Genomic DNA, 20,686 nt, shown 5'->3' with positions numbered 1-20,686 from the left:
CAGAATCACACCTGGCCTCCTGATGGTGGATGAAGGTGTTAAATTCACACTGTCAAGAGCCGGGAGTCGGCACCCCACCCCTGAGCTCCTCCTGCCAAGCCACAGGACCTCTGTCTTTGATGGATTTAATTTCAGCCGGCTTTTCCTCAGCCATTCAGTCACAGCCTCCAAGCACCTGGCCAGTGTGTTTGGGGCAGAGTCCAGATGGCCGTCCATCAACAGGTGAAGCTGGGTGTCATCAGTGTACTGATAACAACCCAGCTCGAAACACTAACCAGCTGGGCAAGAGGGTGCATATAGATGTTAAACAACATAGGAGAGAGGATCACACCCTGCGGCACCCCACACACCAAGGGGTGCCGCTGCGAAACCTCTTCTCCTAGTGCCACTCTCTGTCCCCGATCCTGGAGAAAGGAGCGCAGCCATTGAAAGGCTACTCCGCGGATCCCAATGTAGGTGAGGCAGTGGTCTAAAAGATTGTGATCGACCATGTCGAAGGCCACTGACAAATCCAACAATATCAGCAGCCCCAACCTGCCTTGATCCAGCTGACGACGGAGATTGTCTGTGAGGGCAACCAAAGCCATCTCCATCCCATGACCAGGGTGGAAACCCGACTGGAATGGGTCCAGCCTGATGCGTCATCCAGAAATCTCTGCAGCTGCTCAGCGACCGCTCTCTCAACTACCTTGCCCTACAAGAGATTCGAAACTGGGCGGTAGTTGGCTAGATCTGTAGGATCAAGTGATGGCTTTTTAAAGAGCGGACGAATCACGGCCTCCTTTAGCCGGTCCCAGAAGTAAAGTCCCAGAAGTAAGGGGCAAGTTAATAATCTCTCCCAGAGGGCCCCACACCTCTTCCCGACAGGCCTTCACCAGTCAGGAGGGGGATGGGTCTAGGAGGCACGTGGTAGGCCTAACAGCCGACAGGATCCTGCCAACATTGGCTTGAGAAAGCCGGCTGAAATGGTCCAAAAACGGACCAGAAGACGGGCAAGGGGCCTCTAGTTCCCTAACAGTATCAAAATTGGCGGAGAGGTCATGGCGGAGTGACAAGACCTTATCTGCAAAAAAGCTTGCAAATGCCTCACAGCTATGGGCCGAATTAGTAGTTAAATTTGGTTGTTACTTTAAACACTTTGATTACTTTAAACCAGGGGTCCTCAAACTACGGCCTGTGGGCCGGATCCGGCCCGTCAGGGTCCTGAACCCGGCCCCTTTAAAAGAGTGCAGCCGCGAGGTAATGCTGGGAGGAAGTGACCACCGGTCACTTCCTCCCAGCTCCCTACACACGGGAGGGAAGAGGGAAGAGAGACAAGCCGCGAGGATGCAGGTCCAGCCGTCCCCCTGCTCTGTGCCGCCCCGGGGCTGCTGGGCCGCCACTCCCCGTGGGCAGGATGCAGGCGGGCGCTTGCCAGGTGCTGCGGCGCCAGGTTGGGGCATGCCGGCAGCGGCGGCTGCTGCTGGGCGTGGGCGAGCACGGCGGCAGAGGGCCGGGCGGGCTGGGGTGCGCTGCACAAGAGCTTCAGCTTCCGCCTGCGGCAGGGCCAGGAGCTGCCACGCTTGGGCTCGGGGCTCCTGCGCATGGCCGCACCTGCAGCGAGGGAGCCGCTGCTGCCGCCGCCTGCCTGCACACCTTCCCCAGCAAGCGCGACCTGCTCTGCCCGATGGCCCGGACGCCGGGCCCCAGCGGCAGGGTGGCCTCTAGTGACTGCTGGCCGGCCGGCTCCGGCGCCAGGAGTGCACCTCGCCCAAGGCCTTCGTCCTTGCCGAGCCCCGCGAAGCCCGCCGAGCGCCCCCCCCGGGGGGAAAACACTTTTCAGGTGAGGAAAGGCCTCGCCCTGCGGAGCTTTCCCCCTCTCGGCCTGTTGGGGGGGGGGGAAACACTTTTCAGACTCCCGTTTCCAGCCCTCAACGTGCCTAGGGAGCGGTTTTGCGAGGAGGTGGGGTGGGCTGGAGCATTCGGATCTTTGAGGAGAAGAGGGAGAGTTGTGTTCGTGCGCATGCATGCGGACTGTGTTTTGACGATGCTTCCTGGCGTGCCTTCACAACTGCCTTGCAGGGTTGGTTATATGGTTTCTGAAAAGGGAGCTGAAGTTGCAGGGGGAAACCGACTTGCCCAGAATCCTGAGGTGGAATTCCCCCCCTCCCCTTGGTCTGAGTTCACACCCATCTTCAGATGCGAACCTCAGAGGGCAGCCTGTGTGCCCACTTCCTGCTTGTCCCATGCCATGCCATGCCATGGGACTCATCTGAAGGAACTCCTTTCTGTGCCAGTCCTGCCCCAGGCCCCTTGTGCCAGAAAGAGCGACCTCCCCCCTCCTCCTACTCCAGGATCGGTGCCAGGGCAAAGGGGCCACCATGAGCAGCTTGTTGTTAACTGACTTCTCGCGGTCCTCAGGAACTCCCTGCCTTCTTTCTGGGAAAGCAGGATGGGGGGGGGCAGCTGGTGTCTTGGACTGACCCCTTGGATAACCGCTCTGACCGCCATGCTGGGCCTGGGGTTGCCCTCCTGGGGCAGGGGTAGAGCAAGCCGGAGGGTCGCGTTACGCCGCCTTCTCTGGGATGGTCCGTCAGAGTCAGCCTCGTCCACTCAGACTGGCAGCTGCTCTCTGGAGTCTCAGGCCTCAGAGGTCTTTCTTGTCACCTCCTCCCTGCCCTTTTAGCCAAAGATGCTGCCAGAGGTTAGCCCTGAGACCCTCAGCACGCCCAGCCGAAACTCCTCCGCTAAGCCTCTGCGGAGATTTCAGAGATTGGTATCTGAAGAAGGGAGCTGTGACTCACGAAAGCTCATTCCCTGCCAGAAATTCTGTTGGTCTCTCAGGTACTGCTGGATTTTTGCTCTTTTATAGGGCTACAGAGATTTCAGGGTGGCGCCCCTGGTCCCCCTCAGTACTGCCTACTCAGGCTGGCGGTGGCTCTCCAGGGTCTTGGGCAGAGGTCTTCCACATCAAAGATTCAAAACACATTCAAAGATTCCACATTCAAAGATTCAAAACAGATAAAAGGAAGTATTTTTTCGCACAACGCATAGTTAAATGGTGGAACTCCCTGCCCCAGGATGTGATGATGGCTGCCAGCTTGGAGGGCTTTAAGAGGGGAGTGGACATATTCATGGAGGAGAGGGGTATTCATGGCTATTAGTTAGAATGGACTTCTATCACTTGCTATGACTAGCAGTGACAAATATGGAACCGGATATTGACCATCTCATTATCCAAAAGCAGGCCCATACTTCCCATTGAAATATTATAAGTTTATGTTGATTAAAATGATTCTTCATTTTAAATATTACATTGTTTCTCTTATTTTTTGTGCACTACAAATAAAATATGTGCAGTGTGAATAGGAATTTGTTCATATTTTTTTCAAACTATAGTCCGGCCCCCAACAGTGTTTGAGGGACAGTGAACTGGCCCCCTGCTTAAAAAGTTTGAGGACCCCTGCTTTAAACAATTGTGCTGGGTGAGAGCTAGCGGATGCCATTTCAGCAGCATATTATTCTTTCTTAGCAGCCTTCACCGCCATCTCATAGGCTTTCATCAACGTCCTATAAGATGTTCTTGCAGCCTCGTCGTGAGTTTGACGCCAAACTCGCTCTAGCCGTCTAAGCTCCCACTTCATCACCCAGAGGCCCTTGGTATACCAAGTTTTGCAGAGGCAAAGAGAGCGTCTGGGTGCAATTTCACCGATGGCAGCAGAGAGCCGGCTTTGCCAATCATCTACTATCACATCGAGAAAATCACCAGGGGAAATAGGATCCCGCAGAGCCCTCTGGAATCCAATTGGATCCATGAGTCTCCACGAGCGAGCGTAAATCGGCTCGCCGCCCATACAGGGACAAGGTGGAAAGTCAATCAGGGCCTTCAGGACTACATGTTGTACAAAGGGACAAAATTATATTTTCAAGAGCTGGTTAATATTACATAGCAGCAACTTAGTAAACATTATAATTGCTCATTAATTTTCAAGCATGAGAGATCTGAACTGCATCCTTGCTGGACCACTGAATAGCACCTAATGTGAACATTTGAAGAAAACAAGGAATGGTTTGCTTCGGAAAAGCATACGGTGGATTTTAAGGTGCAGATCCCCAGGGGTTTTCACATATTTCTTAACCCCGACCGAAACATGCATTGCACTGGTTATATTTTTATCATGTACAGCGTTAATTAACAAATCAAGTAAACTGGGGGCAGAGATAATAATTGAAAACTCTAATAATAGGGTTCAAATTTACATTATAGCTCATTCTGTTGCACCACTAACGCCCTTACACTTTTCTCATGAAAATATACCTTTCTTTTCAATAGGACTTCCCACCTCTTTCCAGCCAAACCCCACTTGTTGTTTCTATAAAAGAATCTCTTGCTGGGGAAAGAACTGAAATTCTTCTGCAGTCAAAGAGCAGTTCCCTACGAGACAGCGGAATGTGTCTACACATTATTTGAAACAGGATCACTTTCATTAAAAAAAAAAAGCCTGTGAAAGCTCTGAGAACAATTCACAACCCCCCCTGGCTTCTACGGTGTCCTATTTCTCAGAGGCTGTGCTGTGGGAATGCCACGGAATTCACAGAACCTGAAGGGAAGGCCAAAAGGGAAATGTGCCTCTGCCCTCATCCGGGACTTGTCAGCCATGAGTGTACATTCCCACAAGAAATAACAAAGAACAGTGTGTGTGTGTGTGTGTGTGTGTGTGTGAGAGAGAGAGAGAGAGAGAGAGAGAGCAAACTGATTCTTTATGCTTAGCCGTGATGAGGAAGAGGTTGCAGAAATAAACCTGCAAAATGCCAGGCTGCCCTTTGAAGACATAAAAAGGGTAAAGGTGGGCTGGCATTTAGCAGGATTACCTCTGTAACATCCTCCCCTCCGTAATGAAAAACAAAAAACAAAGAACGACTCTGCTCGAATACACCCATGCCAACCAATGCAGAAGAGTTCTCTTTTCCCTTCTCCTACACAGATAGAAAGCAAGAAATCTCTTCCCGGTTACAGCAGGAACATGGACGTTTTAAAGCCTCCAGCATTCGATTCAGCAAAGGGTCCCCACTCGCCTCCTCTTCTCCTCCCTCCCCAAATTGGCCTGCCAACTCACATCAACATCTCTGTGCAACTTGTGGGAAACGCTTGCTGAAGGACCTAGCAATCTGATCACATTAGATTGAAACCAATGCTTTCAAATTTATCCATTCTATACAGGTTTTGACCTTCCCTTACAGAAAATACAGAATTCCCACAAATCATAAGATAGATAGATAGATAGATAGATAGATAGATAGATAGATAGATAGATAGATAGATAGATAGATAGATGCAAATGAATGCATTCCCCTTGAGACAAGGACAGCAATAACTACAATTGCCAAAAGAAATGCTGTGGTGATCAGGACACTTAAAAAAGCACACAAATTTTGTCAGTGTACATGCTTGGGTGGCGTATCTGTCATGGTGCAAAGTGCTGTCAAGTCGCAGCTGACTTGTGGTAACCCCGTAGAGAATTCAAGGCAGGAAAAAAACAGAGGTGGTTTGCCACTGGACTTCAGCACAGAAGGAGCGGCAATGGCTGTCAAGCCCGTGATGGACAGAGCCAAACATTGAGCAGGCATCTCATGCTATTCTTGTGGTGAGCATTATCCCATGAACACGCCTGTCCAGCCAAAGGAAGTTTTTTTTATCACAAATGGGACAAGTTGATCCATTCTGCAGCAGTCTGTAGGGTCCAAATGACAATCACTTCATAAAATTACTATACCATCCCAATACAGAAATCCAAAGGCACAAAAGACTATTAATGCAGTTGATTCTGACTCAACAGATGAACCTGGAACACCCACGTTTCTGTGTGATGAGCACCACAGCACTGAAAAACAAGATGGCCTCTTACTTTCACCATCTCCTCAGTGCACAAGGCACAAAAGGAAACTTGTGTTCAACCACAATGCAAAACATTCCTACACGGGCAAGAAACAGAGATCCTCATAGGTGCTGGTGCCTCAGTCAATGTTACAGCTAGACAAACATATGACATGCTGATTAAAAAACCCACTTTACAATAGACAGATACAAAGATTCATGCATATGGGTCACATCAACCATTTTCAATCTGTGGGCAATTCCAAACACAGCTACAGTTTCAAGATGGCCAGACCACAGCTGCTTTCTATGTTGCAGCAGATGGCCCTGATAACCTGCTCAACTATGGAACAGCTATTGCAACATTCATCCAAGCTGTCTGGATCGGATTCTTCAAGCTCACATAAATATGTTTTGAAGCGTAGGTAAGAATAAGAACTATCAGGTTAAGCTTCGTATCAATACCACTGTGAAGCCTGTCGTTTTACTACACAGACGCCTTCCATTCCATGTACACAAAAGCTAGTTGAAGAGTAACTGGAACGTTTAGAAAAGCTTGATATAATTGGGTCTCACCAACTGTAGTTGCTCCCAAACCCTGACAACCAGGAAAAACCAGACTGTGTTGATATGCACTTGCCCAACCAAGCCATAAAGTGAGAACATTACATCACACCTACCGTGGATGACATAATCCCAGACCTGAATGGAGCTAATATATTCTCCAAACTTGATTTTAAGGCTGGATAACGGCAACTAAAACTTCACCCAAATCCGGATACATCACTACGTTCACCACCCATGTTGGTCTGCAGTGCTACAAACAGCTGAGTTTTGGCATCTCTTCAGCTGCTGAAATTTTTAAGAATGTCATCTGGGAAACCTTGTCTGGACTAGCGGGGGAGGGGGGGCTCAACCTCAGTGATGACATTCTTGAATTTGGGGCAACTCAAAACAGAACACGATGACAGACTTGAAGCTGTTCTAGATCGGCTACAACAATGCAATCTCACATTAAATTTTGAGATGTGAATACAATTTATTTATTTTTATTTTTTGCTCTTATCGCCTGCCCTCCCTGGCAAAGTTGGGCTCATGTATAATAAGGACAAACTAGATTTTTTAAAATACATTTTCTCTGCCAAGGGTATTTCTTCTAATCTAAAGAAAGCTGCAGACCCAAATATTTCATCTGAACTTAGACGTTTACTTGGTCTCGCTACGTACTGTGGGCGTTTCATTCCCAACCTTGCAACCATTCGGTATCCCTTACGAAAATTCACCAGGAAGAATGAAGTGGATGGCTGAACCTCATGCTGTGCTGCCTCCCCTCAAGACGTCTCTCTGGAGGGAATGCAGAGCTGGCTCCCTTTCATCCTGTGGTTGTGGGCCCAGCACTGGAAGTGTGATGGTTTAAGTGGAACACGGGGTGCTGCTCCCCACACAGACGACCACGAGAAACGCCTCCTGGGCCTGGGAGAACAGCTCTGTCGGCCAGAAAGCAACTGACACAGAAAGCAAGGCAGAAATGCAGCGCTCTTGAGAAGGCTTCTGTACAGCACCACTCAGGAGAAAAAGCTGAGCCCAACACTCATGCCTCATGCTGACAGAGACTGAACCCAACCAATTTGGTCCTGCCTAAAACCACGAGCAAAGCTCTGGGCTCCACCCCTGCGTCTCCAGAGCTCATTGGAACCACCACCAAAGATGGCCATGACACAAACACCTAGAGAAGCCTCGCAAACAGAAGACGTCGCCTTCTACTCTGACCAATTCTCATCCCAAAGACTCGGTTTTTCACAACTCAGCTCAAACTGGTGAAAGAGTCAGTCTCCGTTCCACAAATGCCCTCATGGTCAGGCCGTTTCCTGACCTTGTCCCACTCTGTGTAAGAGGACGAGGTACAGGAATCTGAACTGTCTATCCCCTGTCATCAGCCAAACATATCTGTCTGGATGGTGTGCACCAGCTGGATCTGATGGAATTCGGTGTTATGCCATCCCGATCGCTGTACCAAGAGCTCTACTATGACTATGATGATCAAGGCAGGGATCCATAAACTCCCCTCGGTTCTGACCAAGCAGAAGCAAGCTGCTGTCCCCCGCCCCCAACAGGCATTTTGTGAGGCAGGGGGTGCCAAGAGAGTTCTGAGAGAACTGTGACTAGCCCAAGGTCACCCAGCAGGTGTAAGCACTTGTTCCCGATGCACTCCCACAAGAACCCTCGCAGACAGGTGATCCAAAGAAGAGTTGACCTTAATGGAGATCATACAGGTCTTCAGAGCTTGCAAAGGTAAAAAAGGCAGGAATGGGGCAAAAGGGACATACAGCAGAATATATGGAGAAACAGGTCATATCAAGACAGCACAGGTTGGCATGGAAACCCCTCAGTCCAACGGGCCAGGCTCTCACGAGCCTCAAAGCCAGAGAGGAATGCAGTCGTTAGGAAAACAGTCCTTGAGCAAACCAGAGTATCTGTGAGAAACCAAAACTGTCCATAAACGCAGAGAGCAGGCCTGACAGCAGGCTTCAAGTGGAGGAGTGAGGAATCAAACCCGGTTTTCCAGGTTAGAGTCTGCTGCTCTTAATCACTACACCACACTGGCTCTCAGCCAGAAAATAAATTTCCAGCCTGCTGTAGTAATTCAAAGGCTGCTGGGATCATGGCCAGGGCAAACCCCCTCCAAACACCTCGTGCCTGGACGCCACATGGCGCTGGGGGGGGTCACCGTGAGTCAGTGGCCCACTCCCCAGCACACAACTATCACTATCGAGAATTTGGGCAACAATTATTAACCCACTATCAATATTCTTTAAAAACAAACAAACACTGATATCTATAGCTGATATAGTCTGGTTCATGATTTAACATTTTGCTAAAATCTTACCAAAGACAAACAGTGCTTAGAAGAGCCGATAACTGTAAACTTCTCTTACTCTCTCAATCAAATAATGATCACATGAGTTTCCTCTCTCTTGTATCTTCTCTCAGGATAATTTAAATATTAAAATGTCAGGCTTCTATATCTCAGACTAAATATTTGCACTCGACAACCGAGGCTGTGCTAGTGAATCCATCACTTTCATCATGACAGAACTATCAAGACTAAACAAGAGGCGGAAACAGTAAGTGGAGGGGATGGGTGGGGTGGGGTGGGGGACAAACGCAACAAAAAACCTGAAATTTTACACATCTTTGGAGATGAATTTAACCCAAAACCTTTCTAGAGTCTGTCCTTCATTCATATTCTTGGGATTTTTGGATGCATTTGGATTCTTTCTATCACATGCTGAAGAAGCAATACATGTCACAATTTAAATGTTAATATATTAAACTGGAAAAAGGGCCTGCCTCTTTGGCAGAGTAACAGTGGAAACCTCAAAACCTCATATAGTTTTTAAAAGAAACATGGCCCATGGAAGTTAAATGCAGGAACTGAATTTTAAAACTGGAGACCTTTCAAAAGTTAACCCAAATGGCAGTCTATCCCACTACCACCCCTAAAATCCAGTCCCAGAGCAGGTATCTCAATACAACAAATGTAAAAACTCTTAGAATAAGGTGTGCCAAAAACTGCACCACACCAGACTCCCAGGCACCAGTGCAATCCTGCGCAGCAGTGGTTTTCGGGGGCCCTCACAGATTGACTAACTAGTGAAAATGGTCAGAATGATCACATTAACTTTTTTAAAGGGTGGGGAGGGAATGGACATGAAACACTGCTGCACCCCCCGTTGACCCTCACATAATGTAAGGGAGGCCCCGCCCTGCCCCTGGGCAGGCTGCTGGACAGAGCTGGGGCAGGCCGGGGCAAGGCAGACAGGCTGCTTCTCCCTCTGTCCTGGGGGGGGGGAGGCTTTTCCAGGGCTGTTCCCCTTCACAGGCCACCCCTGCTTGCCAGGAGGCTTTCTAAGCCTGAACTGACCCAGAAGTATCGAGCCACAGGCACAAGTTGGGGGTCTTAGCATGGAAGCCACAGCCTGGTCGTTTGGAGGAAGAGAGAGGAAGGCCCGCAGAAGTCCCCCTCCCGTTTCACGTTTCCTTCTTGACACTGCGTTTTGTACTGTCTTGTACTCCCCACTGAGGAGAAAAGTAGAATATCAGTGCTTAAACAGATTAAACGTCTGCCTTTGTGAACCCACCTGAGCATGGTCATCTTCCGTGGCCCTGCTTCAGTTACCTCCACCTTCTGAGATTAGGCAGGTGGAAACCCGGAAGAGGGGGGCCTCCTCACAAGTGGTACTGAAATTCTGGAACTCTCTCCCCAGGGAGAATCACCTGCCCCCGTCTGTGGCCGGCTTCCACCAGTGGGGGAAGACTTTGTTTCATTTGGATTTTAACTTTTTTTACAAAGTTATTTTATTATGTATGTTTTGTTACCTGCCTTGGTGGCCCCTGTGAGGACAAAACGGAGGGGTATAAATTTTATAAAATACCGTATATACTCGAGTATAAGCCGAGTTTTTCAGCACATTTTTTATGCTGAAAAAGCCCCCCTCGGCTTATACTCGAGTGAGGGTGTCAGGAGCTGTAAGCTCTAGTCCTGCGGCAAACCCATAAACAGATTCCAGCAGATGGCAAGTCCATGAAAGCAGTTTTATTGATTAAGCACGACATGTTACAGAAGTCAATATTCAAGGTGTTACTACGCCCCTCAGCGTAGCTTCAAAGGACCCTTCTTGCAATAACCCCCAAGATTGGATCTTTTGTAAAGATTGGATCAGCGGGGGCTGAGATATGGGCCCCGAAAGGGGTCCCCCCTCCTTAATGTGCATTTGCAATTAGCAGAGCTTGCCGCCCATCTAAGCTCCCAGCCCCGATAAACAGCTGAGCTGCGGGAAGCAAGGGCGGGGCAGGTGCGAAGCAGTTTGCAAACCATGAAAAGCAACACAACCATGCAAACCATCACATTTGCAACCATGCAAAGCAACACCTGACGCCTGGGAGTTTGCAAACCATGGAAAGGGACAGAGGCATGCTAGCTAAGCATCAGGAGCAGGAGGGGGTGGAATTTCCCCTTTTGCATTGGACTCGGGACCAGGCAAATGCATTCTTTAAGTCACAATTTGAAAACAATTTTTGAGCAAGCATCAAAATAGACCTAACCGATCTTATGAATGAGGGAAAACCTGAGGACACACAACTGAAGCCCCCCCCTCAAACCAGGGAGAGAGAGACTCGAGGGGGCACCACCCCCAGACAGAATGGGCGAAAGCCCCTTTGGCTTCCCCCCCACCCACAGAAACTGCTCCCTCCCCACACACACACAGACTCTTCTTCCCCCCCCACACACACACACAGGAGAAAAATTATAGATTAAAGCCCCAAAAGGGGTCTTACTGTGGATGTCTTTTGTTCCATCAGGAGGGACTGGGAGGACTGGATAATCCAATACGATTCCATTAAAGCACGGGAGGTTTTGCCTTGGGATTTGCCGCTCTCGAGATGCACACAGGATTGGCTGATCCCATTCATCCCAATAGGGAAAAAGGGGGACCCCATATCTCGGGACCCCTTGACCCAATGTTTACAAAACTTGGGGGGTCTTGCAAGAAGGGTCCTTTGAAGCTCCGCTGAAAGTTTGGGGTCTTTACCCCCAAAAATGCACCCCTGCAGCCACGAAAAGAAGCGAATGTGTGCTTTAAATGGAATAAAAATGCACATTAAGGGGAGGACCCCTTTCGGGCCCCATATCTCGGGACCCCCTGACCCAATGTTTACAAAACTTGGGGGGTCTCGCAAGAAGGGTCCTTTGAAGCTCCGCTGAAAGTTTGGGGTCTCTACCCAAAAAAATGCGCCCCCTGCAGCCACGGAAAGGAGCGAATGTGTACAAGCACCCCCCCCAACGGGGATTTCTCTCTCACACACAAACAGATACTCTCTCTTTCTTTTCCCGGGCCGCGCAGCAGCTGGGCTCATGCACTCAATCGCTCAAACTGATTGGCCAGAAGAAGACCCAGCTTGGCCACCGATTGGCTGCAGGAGAATGCTGCTTACTGACGGTTATGCTGCTGCGCCGAACCCCGAATTTGCTGAATTTATTCGCCGAACACCCCGAATTCGCTGAATTCGGCTCCCCATTTTCCCGCCTTTTTTGAGTTCGGTTCCATCCGAACTAAAAACCACAGAATCAGGGGAAATTCGGCTGTTTTTCGGTTCGGGATGAACCGAATCAACAGCCCTACTATTGTAGCTGTGAGAGACAGAATAACAACAGGAAAAACCCCAGAAACCCAGAAGACAAAAGTCAGAGATTGATGTGCATTATAATGAGTGAAATAAGTATTTGATCCCTTTGCAAAAGATGACTTAGTACTTGGTGGCAAAACCCTTGTTGGCAATTACAGAGGTCAGACGTTTCTTGTAGGCGGCCACCAGGTTTGCACACATCTCAGCAGGCATTTTGTCCCACTCCTCTTTGCAGATCCTCTCCAAGTCAGTAAGGTTTCGAGGCTGATGTGTAGCTACTCGAACCTTCAGCTCCCTCCACAGATTTTCAATGGGATTAAGGTCTGGAGACTGGCTAGGCCACTCCAGGACCTTAATGTGCTTCTTCTTGAGCCACTCCTTTGTTGCCTTGGCCGCGTGTTTTGGGTCATTGTCATGCTGGAATACCCATCCTCGACCCATTTTCAATGCCCTGGCTGAGGGAAGGAGGTGCTCACCCAAGATTTGACGATACATGGTCCCGTCCATTGTCCCTTTGATGCGGCGAAGGTGTCCTGTCCCCTTAGCAGAAAAACACCCCCAAAGCATAATATGTCCCCCTCCATGTTTGACGGTGGGGATGGTGTGCTTGGGGTCGTAGGCAGCATTCCTCCTCCTCCAAACACGGCGAGTTGAGTTGATGCCAAAGAGCTTGATTTTGGTCTCATCTGACCACAACACTTTCACCCAGTTCTCCTCTGGGTCATTCAGATGTGCATTGGTAAACTGCAGACGGGCCTGTACATGTGCTGTCTTGAGCAAGGGGACCTTGCGGGCTCTGCAACATCTCAGTCCTTCACGGCGTAGTGTGTTACCAACTGTTTTCATGGTGACTATCGTCCCAGCTGCCCTGAGATCATTGACAAGTTCCCCTCGTGTAGTTCTGGGCTGCTTCATCACCGTTCTCATGATCATTGCAACTCCACAAGATGAGAACTTGCATGGAGCCCCAGACCGAGGGAGGTTGACAGTTAGAGTTAGGGTTGTCACCTTCTCACCAAGCTGATTGGCAATAGTCTTGTAGCCCAGTCCAGCCTTGTACAGGTTTACAATCTTGTCTCTGACATCCTTGGACAGCTCTTTGGTCTTGGTCATGGTGGCTAGTTTGGAATCTGATGGATTGATTGCTTCAATGGACAGCAGAACCCTAACCCTAACCCTAATCTAGCTAGTTGATAGGGGATCAAATACTTATTTCACTCATTATAATGCACATCAATCTCTGACTTTTGTCTTCTGGGTTTCTGGGGTTTTTCCTGTTGTTATTCTGTCTCTCACAGCTACAATAAACCTACCATTAAAATTATGGACTGGGCATTTCTTCATCAGAGGGCAAACGGGCAAATTTAGCAGGGGATCAAATACTTTCCCCCCTCACTTTAGCCTGCTATAACAACATCCTGCATTGCTACTCCATATCAGATGACACCCAGGCTGTCCCCATAGCAGGTAGCAACATTCGGGATTGGGTGTTCAAATGTGATGCTGCATCAGACAGGCAATCAATCTCCCAGTCCAAATTCTCACCATGGTTTGAACAGTTTAAAAGGGATCATGTCGGAGCTTCATACCTGGTCAGTATCCTCTTCCATAACCTCAGAATAGCTTTTACCTCTCTCCGGTTTCAAACCATGCCAACGGCTTGGATAGCTGGACGTTACTCCCGAACACCATGGGCCTCTCAGGGCCTATGTATTTCTGGGGCCGCTCCAAAGGACCTAACTCATTACACCTTATTCTGTCCTCTCTACACAGAGCCCAGACTTAAATTCCTCGGAGCGATTCTAAAGGGCCTAAATCTTTCTCCAGATCTAGAGAAGCTGCTCTTTCTCCTATCAGACACTAATCCTGATGTTTCTTATCAAGTGTTCCTCTTTGCTTTAGCAGCTAAGAAAATCTGGGCTAAAGCTGTTTTTATTCAGTGAACTTAACATATTTTAATTCTAGTTTCTTGTGGGTCAGACTGTTTTAAAGTTATTTTAATGTTATTTTATGATATTTTTGTGTTATTTAAATGTTTTGAATGGTGGATTGTGATGGCCTTTGGCCACAGACAATAAACTTTATCACATCACATCACAAATATTTATAAAATTAACTCTAAATGTTCTTAGCTTCTATTAACCAAGTATGTGTTTACACTGACCTCTGAAATATTGACAATTATTTTCTGCCACAAATTTATGGGATAAGGAACTCAAGAGGAGATTCACTGGGAACAGCTCGTTTTGGAGCTGCTGTCCAAAACATTTAAAATTTATTATAGCACAAAGCTGTCAGCTGCTATTATTTTTATGTTCTGAAAAGAAGTGCTTTTGCAATAACGTACCGTTGCTGCAGAAATCCCCAGCAAAATATACCTCCAGGTGAAATTAGGGAACAAGGCAGAGTATGGACATATTATTATATACCAGTGGCCTCATTTCACACACCAAGATTTATTTCTTAAACAATGTTAAAACAATTAACACATAGTGGGCACAGAGGGGCTGCACAAAATACAGACGTGCTATTTATTTTACTTATTTTGCTGGCAATGATAACTATCAGGCAACATTCTGGGAAAGGCCTCAGGTCTCTCTGCTCTTGATCTCCAGGCAGATCATCTTGGCCAGGAGGTCTTGGAACCTGCCAGTCACAGAATCCAAGGGAAACTTTCCACAGACCTCTCTGAGCAGGAGTTATCAGGCTCCAAATGTGAGAGTGGAAACTCAGACCTTTGGGGGGAAGAGTCTGAATTAGCACACCAACCATCCCAGACTGTTTGCTGTCTTCTGTGTTCCTGAAAAGGGCATTTTGCAATCGCCACACTGAGCACACCTCAGCATTGTCTTTTTAAATGTCTTGCGTGGCTCAGGCAGTCATGCACCCTGCAAAGAAGGGAAGTGGAGCTTTGTACCTGATAGCATCCAGTCCTGTGATTCCAGGGAACGGAGGTTGCCTGCCGGCCCGGTCAATGGCCCCCGCAGGCTGTCCTCTTGCTGTCACTAGCTGCTTTGGACCAAGTTCTCCCTGGGTGTTGCCCAGCACAGCACAAGCTCTCCAGACAACTAGAACACAGCATTGGGGGTGGGGGGCGGGAAGCGTTCCAATTTTTCTGAATGTCCAGGTATGTGTCTTAATATTTTTCTCAGTACATTCCAACATGGGGACATTTCTTTCCCCTGGATTATGCCTGCTAGAAGGCATTAGTGACTGGCAGCTCCTCCAAGCAAAAGCGTGCATTTATAGAAGCTGTGTTGTTTTCTGGCAGACAAAAAGCCAAGCCAAGGGAACACACTGGGGAATTGTGTACATTAATGTGGCTGTTTAAAAGGCTTCCCACTTCTTGCACATTTTAAAATGGATGCACTTCCTGAGCAACCTTTACAAGGAACTGAACTGGGAAGCCCATAAAATATTAAAGGCCCTTCTGCCTGGAAAGCTCATTAGGCACTGGAAAGGATGTTCTCCATTTAACTTTGTTGGGGGGGGGGGCTCTCCAACAGATAATGTTTGTTGCAATCATGCACCTCAAACAGATTTATTTTCAGGTCAGTTGTTTAAAAATTTTCCTTTCTGCAGTAAATGTAAAAATGCACATGAGTGTAATGAAGCTTGACTTTGGGACCCAACAGCCTAGATTGATCCCAGGATATGTCTAAGCACTTGAGTTGGGAGCATTTTTTCTATTTTCTTTGTTCAGTTGTTCAGCATGTCTTCATGCTGGTGGCTGTAGAGGCAACTAGGAAACAGCAGAACCACTTGGTTCCATTCCAAACAATTCTGGCAGTCTACTCTAACTGCACAGAATCCTGGCCTTTCTCTGCCTGCCCAGAAGTCTCCAAGTTGGTGAGGGTCTTGACTGCCCATAGCCTTCAGATATTATCACAGTGTACCCCAAACTTACCACAAAGCAGTGGGTCACAGATCCATGCCAGAACTCAAGTTTCTAGCTGTGGTGGAATTTGGCAGCATCTCTAAAGATAGCATCAACAGCAAGAATAGGCTTCCTAGGGAGGTGGTGGGCTCTCCTTTTTTGGAGGTTTTTAAGAAGAGGCTATATGGCCATCTATCAGCAATGCTGCTTCTGTGAACTTGGGCAGATCATGAGAGGGAGGGCAGGAAGGGTTGTGCCAGTGTTTGGCTCTTGTGGCCCTTTCTTACATGCCCAGGGTAATGCTGATCACCAAGCAATTTTCCTCCAGGCCAGATTGGCCAGGGATCCTGGAAGGGTTTTTTTGGCCATCTTCTAGGCATGGAGGTCACTGGGGGTGCTGCAGAGGAGGCAGTTGTCAATTTCCTACATTGTGCGGGGTGTTGGACTAGATGACCTTTGTGGTCCCTTCTAACTCTATGATTGTAAGAACGGTTAAATGAGTGGCTCAACATGGTAGATCTGATTCTGAACTATACCATTTCAGCAAGTAGAGTAAGGGAGAAATCCTGAGCAGGTCTACACAGACCTGGTACTCAGTAGGGCTTACTCCAAGGAAAATCTCCTTCGGCTTGCAGCCTAAATATCTGAATCTTTGAAATATTTACTGTTCATTCAAAATTTCTTCCTGAGCAATTAGCTTTGTAAGTGTAGAGAATTCATGTGCAAGGGGTTTCTTTCTCCCAGCAAACATACCCCCCCACCTGCAGGCTAGAGTAGTACAGTCCAGAAACCGATGCATTACATGGGGTTGCCAATCTTGCACAATATCCTTGAATGGGAGAAAATCAGGATATAAATATTTTAACAAAGAAAGAAACAAAATCCTTAAGATGGAACATGAATGGCTAGAAGACAGCACTTCTGAGACAGATAAATAACGAACTGTATACTAATCAACCATGTGATGGAGTGGTATAAAAGAAGGGTGGGATTTGAGGGCTGATTCAAAACAATCCATGCGGGGGGGGGGGGCTCTCCTTCACAAGCCTTATTTAAAACCAACGTGAATTCCACAAGAGAATGTTCTCGACTGCTCCCATTTGATTCAATGGGACGGGTGCAGAGCCATTTATTTTTGCTTGTTTGTTTTGTCTTCAATAGTAATCAGACTTTTGAGAGTAGAGGAATCTACAGTTCTTTTGATTTATCAAGATCACCAGCCTTTGTCAAAAGGAAATAAATAACCAGAAGAATCAGAGAAGGATGCAGATTCTATTAACAGGAACTCATTCAGGAGGAATTATAAATTCTTACAGGGAGGACAAATAGAAATGCCCAAGTTAGGAGTTGTCACTTATTTTTTTATCAGTATTATCTGTTTTCCAAGAAACATCCTGGGGAGTCTGCCGTACAATTGCAATTTGATTTCCTCATCTATGCCACCAGCTGTTGGTATAACCAAATAGCTGGAAGCGTACAAAACCATTAACAGAAGAAAGCATCAGGATTTTGAATTATGTGATGTTCCCAACCAATATCACCTCTGTCTTGTCTGGATTAAACGTCAGTTTGTTCATCCTCAGTGATTTGACCATTGCAGTCTCAGCACCCTCACACTAGCTTCCTGAAGCTTGCAGAATGAAATGTAAAGCCAGGCACCATCGGCATACTGGTAGTGATAATTCACTGGGGTGACCTCAGCCAAACGTTTAAGATAGAGGTCAAAGAGCACTGGGGATAAAATGGACCCTTAAGGCATGCCATGTATTGAGTCCCAATGAACTGATTCTGCCTCTCCTGCACACATGCTTTGATTCCTGCCCCTGTGGAGCACTGCCATCAGGTTACGAGTCTCTGTACCCCTCTTGGGGGTTGTTAGGAATATGAAGCAAGGGCGCAGGAAACTGTAACACAACACAACAGGGATAACCCACATATGTAATTTTACTTATTACAGACAGAAGGAGAATCACTCCCCACAGCAAAGATGTTTCCTTCCTACTTCTCTGTAGCATGAGGTCAAGGCCCAAGGTGGTACAAACCCCACCATGACTCTGCTTCCAACCAGATGGTTGAACTCTCACACATGAGCAGCCAAAGGTTTAGCACCCAATGTACACTTGACAGACAGCCATTACCAATACCGGCTCCCTGGTGACCGTACCTGATTACAAACATTTATTGATCACATTCTAATTTTACGGTGTCAATTATAAAAATGTAATGTGTGAAAGGAAAGGGTTGGTCCTTTCAGGCTTCTGTAATTCATGTTTTTTACAAACTAGCTTTCAAAAACCAACCTGAGTGACAGCCGGAGAAAGTTATTTCTTAATTTTGTACTGATGAGCTGTTCTTTAAGGCTATGTTTACTAATCAGGAATGAACACCATCCTCTAATTTTGCATTAACAAGTGCAGATCAGAATCCTCCCCCCACCCAAAGCTCTGCACTGAAAGGCTGGGGGGGGGGGAGGCCATCTTTCGCTGCTCACTAAACATTCCCAACATGCCTTGGCTGGGCCCCTGTTTCCACGCCAAGCCCCGCAGCACCAGGCATCAGCAATTCAACAGAACTTCCATTCGGCTTCATAAGTTATTTTCTAAACTGGTAATTAGCAGATTTTTTTCCCTATGGAGGTTGTTTTCCTAATAACCAGGAGCTGAAAATCGTTGCAAGAAAAGATGCACCGCTACAGAATTCGCTTAAATTCAAAGCTGGTCTTACCGTGACGCCGAAGAAGTTTGTCTCATTCATTGCATCCAGGAAAATCTTCCCAAGCTCTTTGTTGGTGTAGTTGAAGTCCTCGATTTTTTGGTTTTTGTTGGTAGCATTGAGATACTTCATAGCTCGCTGCAGAGTCTTGGCAATTACCCATATTCCATCATAAGCAAAGCCATGGAACTTACTTGACTCAACGCTTCCCCGCCTTTCATTATATTCATTTTCATACTGCTGTGGAGTCTGCAGAAAGGAAAGGAAAACTCGTTCATTGGTCAGCATGTTAAACTACATCTCTACTATTTACAATCTACCATTTAAAACAGAAATCAATTAGCAGTTTTGACCGCAGGATAGTGACCATTTTTCAGTCCAATACTTCCTCCAGATATGTGTAGTTCAGCTCTCAACATCTAGTAGCTCCAACATTTAATACTTGCTTTCACCTTTTGGGGGTTACTACAGTTCTGTGCTGCGTTAACCTTCCTTTGCTGCCTATGATCTACTAGAGGCAATCTCTTCGGAGATCTCATCCAGACATTAACAGCGTAATCCTAAGAACACCGTCCTGGGAGGAAGCATCCTTGAAGACAGTTGAGTAGACCTGCTCAGGATGGCAATGTATGTCTGCTGGGAGAAAGTAACTACTTGTGCGGTTTACTTGCATGAGCGGTATAAGAAAGAAGTAGCAGCAATTACTGTGAGAAGAAATTTCTGTACCACAGCCCTCAGCATGTGCTGACCCTCAAGACTGCTGCGGTGTCTCCTGCGAGTATCTTTAGGTTATATTACATTGGTCACATGAGCAGACTGCTCATAGAAGCCCCTGAGCAGAAATTTTCACAAGATACTGACTGAGGTATATAAACTTCCCTTCACTGAAAAAGTCAACGGCACCAGAGCAGTGAAAGCAAGGCATATACGTCGTTTTGTGATCCAGATACTGTCGTACACAGACATATTAATCCAGGGCTTGATAAATCCCAGGTGCAAGGTTGCCATGGTGCCAAGAAATGTCATTGTGGTGCCTGGCATTTTCAACAATGATTTTATTTAGTATCTCTCAACAATTCTTAGTGGAAATACAGAGTTGGATATGACTAGTTTTTCCACTGGTGAAAAAGGGAGGACCACCAAAAAGGTTATGTTTTGGATCATGGGAGTTGCATGGACAAATGTCATGTGGAACAGGAGCTACAATAAAGAGGGGAACTGGCCAAGATACAGCAAAAAAGACGGCTGGATCCAATTCACAGCTTAGTTATCGTTTTACATCAGAATGTGGAAGCATATTGGAGGTGGACAGATACACCCTGATCTGTGTAGAGATGCTCTGGAATTATGGGAGACTATGTTTATTTAATTAATTCATTTCTCATGGAACACAGGTAAAGGTAGTCCCCTGTGCAAGCACCGTGTCATTACTGACCCATGGGATGACATCACATCACAATGTTTACCAGGCAGACTATATTTACGGGGTGGTTTGCCATCGCCTTCCCCAGTCGCCTACACTTTACCCCCAGCAAGCTGGGTACTCATTTTACCGACCTCAGAAGGATGGAAGGCTGAGTCAAACTTGAGCCGACTAACTGAAACTGACTTCTGTCGGGATCGAACTCAAGTAGTGAGCACAGCTTTGACTGCAGTACTGTAGCTTACCACTCTGCGCCACAGGGCTTGCATGACATAATAATATATATGCAAGAAGGTCTTGTCATAATTTCTTCAACTTAACTTTACACCATTCAGTGGTGGAGGAGGAATTCATTAACCAGTTGCTTTCCATATTGGTTCCAATAATCAATTAAATGGAGCTTTAAAAAAAGGAATAATGGGATTATGAAAAACTGATGATAAGTCAGGCAAGTGTGTAGATGACAACCAGGATTTAAAATACCAGTTTTAAAGCTTTAAAATAGATATTTTTTTAAAAAAACGAGGACAGGAAAACTTGGGAAGCACCTTGAGGCATCTACTGATGAAGGGACTATGCCTAGTAAGCCGCTTACCAGCTGTAACAGGTATGTCCTCCTGCGAGCGTGAAC

At 47.1% G+C, this 20,686-nt stretch overlaps 1 protein-coding gene across 1 annotated transcript in view; it reads right to left on the bottom strand.

Annotated features, from left to right (window-relative positions):
• Positions 1 to 20,686, bottom strand: part of GABBR2 (gamma-aminobutyric acid type B receptor subunit 2) — a 725,909-nt gene that overhangs the window by 413,872 nt on the left and 291,351 nt on the right. The window contains exon 7 of the mRNA XM_056862472.1: positions 18,645 to 18,881. Coding sequence (XP_056718450.1) covers positions 18,645 to 18,881 — 237 coding nt within the window. The remainder of the gene's footprint in view (positions 1 to 18,644; positions 18,882 to 20,686) is intronic.

This window comes from Euleptes europaea, chromosome 17, assembly GCF_029931775.1.
Source record: "Euleptes europaea isolate rEulEur1 chromosome 17, rEulEur1.hap1, whole genome shotgun sequence".
Classification (NCBI taxonomy): domain Eukaryota; kingdom Metazoa; phylum Chordata; class Lepidosauria; order Squamata; family Sphaerodactylidae; genus Euleptes; species Euleptes europaea.
This window is presented reverse-complemented; position numbering and strand designations above follow the sequence as displayed.